Raw genomic sequence first — 2,635 nt, 5'->3', positions numbered from 1 at the left:
CCCCCCCCAAAAACTGTGAGCCCTGGGCATGGTAACACCAGCACAGTGAGGACTGGGATTTGCCGCATACCCACTGGCCAGTTGCAGTGAGATCTCTGGCTGTTCCTGGCCAGGACCTGGCTCCTGGTCCAGCCTTCTCCATGCAGGAAAGGAAAATGCCCACCCTGGCCATGCCTGTTGTTTCTCTTGTGTTGGTTTTCATGCAGCTCATGTCAGGGGCAGGATTTGCACCAGGGAGGTCACAGTGCTCATGGTGACATGTGTGCCATGAGGGCACATCTCGGGGGTGACTGCAGCTTTGGTAACCACCTCACACAGCTCCCCCCAAGCCCCAGATGCATCTGGACCTGCTGGCTTGGGGGCAAGGCCAGGCTTCTTGGACACAGTAGCTTTTTTCCATGCTGCTTGAGGAAGCCACCTGCGATATGGCATTCCCAGAGGTGCCACCTGGAGCAGGACCAGCCTGCCTCCTCCCTCCTGCGCCTGCCACTGCATGCCCCGACCCTCGTCAGGGCTGTGGGGCCACCGAGAGCAGAGGAGCATCTTCAAAGGCTGCCCACGTCTCTTGTGATCCTTGTTCTTTGTGCATCCTGAGGTCAGCCCAGTACACTCGCATCTGTGTTTTCCCCTGGCCTGGTTTCCCGTCCGCCTCTCCCAGCCAGGCGTGGAGCAGAGGGAGCGGGTGACTCACACCAGCCGCTCAGAGCTTGCTTTGTTTAGCTTGAGCGTTCTCTAGATCCTCCACTTGGAGAACGGGCTGCGCTGATCCCCCGGTGCTGCCTGGGCTGGGGGAAGACCATCCTGAAAAGACACCCTCGCTCATCATGAGCAAAGTCTCCGAGCTATCCCTGCCTTCCTCCTGTCCCTCCCTTTTTTGGTGCCTGATAATTGCCAGCACTTTGCTGCTGCGGCGCCTCTTCTCCCCGACGCGTGCCGTCCCTGGCATGATGTAAATGCCTCTGATTGATAGGGAGTGGATCCCTGGGGCCCCTGGCCGATCCTGCAGCTCCTGGCTCCGCAGCGGTCTCTTTGTTTAGATATAAACAATGACCTAAAACGAGAGCTTCAGCCCATCCTTCCCTGCCGCTGAGCCTGGGCCAGGGCCGTGTCCTGACACGACGGGTTGCACGGCATGTGTGCGTGTCCGTGCACATACGTGCACGCGTGCGGGCGTCCTGTTTGGGGAGTATGGCAGCGTCCCCAGCAGCCTTTAACCCCGCAGCTTCCTCCGCACGTGGGACTAGGTGGGACCCCCCCGGCGGGGGCCAGGAAGCTCAGGTCATGCTGAAGCCTTGAGTTGGATTTGGGACGACTGCGAGCACGCGGATGTGGTGCAGGAAGCAAGCGAGACCCGTTTCTGTATGTGACAGGATTCACTGGGATGGGTCCCCAGCCAGCGGCAGAAATGAGAGGCAGGAAGAGATGCTCTTTTCCGAGGTCACTGGGGGGACAGGCGGATGGACGTAGCCACACACGCATCCATCCATCCCTGCCTCATCCTGTAATTCCAGCAAACTTTGAAAGGGGTGTTTGGGAACCCTTATGCTCACACTGGCGTAACACCAGATGGGGAAGAATTCCCCCTGTGGTTAAAATTTAGCTAGGTTCAAGTCCCTTGTCAGCCGGAAACTCCCTGTACACCCGTGGCATTTCCGTTGTCTTTCTCTGCTTCCCTCTTCTGTTCAGAGAAAAAGGAAACAGCACTGCCCAGCCCCACGGCCGCTGCCTTGCCGTGCCAGCCTTCATGTGCCAGGCTTCACACCGGGGCTGCGGCCACGCTGCGCTGCTCATCTGAGCTTCTGACCTGGCCCCTACACCCTGCGCACATCTGGAGGTGCCCAGATGTGCCTGGACAGGAGTCCCGGTAGTCCTGAGACCAAGATGTCCCTTGCTGTGTTTCATGCACCTATTCTTGCCTTCTCAAAGGAGATGGTTAAGGGGGAGAAGCCAAGAGCTGCCCAAAAGCAGGACCTGGGCTCCTTCTAAGCAGGGTTTGGGGGAGGACGGTGGCTGGGGGAAGAGTACTGTCCCATAAGAGCAGGTGTCCCCACGGCCCAGGCATTGCCAGCGCGCAGCCGCTGTGTGCCCAGTGCCGGACACTGCCCCAAAATGAGACAGAGCCTGAACCCCCTGCAGTGTCCATGGCCGCGTTTCTGCTTTCCGTCCTGCACCAGCAAACAGCCTCAGCTGTGTCCTTCTCGCCTTGCCAGGTCTGTGTGCTCTCTCGATCAACCACGCCAACTCCTACTTGGCTTATCCCGGCAGCGCAACCAGCGGAGAGATCGCGCTTTACGACGGAAATACTTTGGTAAGTGCAAAGCTCGCCCATTTGGATACCGGCAGCGACTGAAAACAAACAGAACCACAGCAAAGCCAACAGGGCCTTTGGGAAGGATGAATAAATACGCTCCACCGCGCTAGACTGCAAGGGAATTGCCCGGGGCAGGCCCGTTCCCCACCCCCCCTGCTTGGAGGCCATGTGAAGCAGACAGCCCCTCTGAGATGAGGACATCCATCTCCCGGTATGGGATATTAAGGGAAACGTGTCCCGTTACCCCGCAGCCCGAGGGCCACTGCCAGGCTGACACAGGGGTTCCTATAGGGGGTTCCTATAGGGGCTTCAGCAGCATATCCC

The 2,635-nt window shown here is 58.9% G+C and overlaps 1 protein-coding gene across 4 annotated transcripts in view; it reads left to right on the top strand.

The window, feature by feature from the left end:
• WIPI1 (WD repeat domain, phosphoinositide interacting 1) overlaps nucleotides 1–2,635 on the top strand; it is a 23,055-nt gene that overhangs the window by 7,439 nt on the left and 12,981 nt on the right. For all 4 annotated transcript variants that reach the window (XR_004842929.1, XM_035901565.1, XM_035901563.1 and 1 more), the window contains one exon: nucleotides 2,211–2,308. Coding sequence is in view for 3 of the 4 variants with exons in the window: in XM_035901565.1 (XP_035757458.1) it covers nucleotides 2,211–2,308 (98 nt within the window). In the remaining variant the exon portion in view is untranslated. The remainder of the gene's footprint in view (nucleotides 1–2,210; nucleotides 2,309–2,635) is intronic.

Source organism: Egretta garzetta, unplaced genomic scaffold (genome assembly GCF_000687185.1).
Source record: "Egretta garzetta isolate BGI_Z169 unplaced genomic scaffold, ASM68718v1 scaffold19, whole genome shotgun sequence".
NCBI classification, from domain to species: domain Eukaryota; kingdom Metazoa; phylum Chordata; class Aves; order Pelecaniformes; family Ardeidae; genus Egretta; species Egretta garzetta.
Note: the sequence above shows the minus strand (reverse complement) of the source record. Positions and strands in the feature narration are given on the sequence as shown.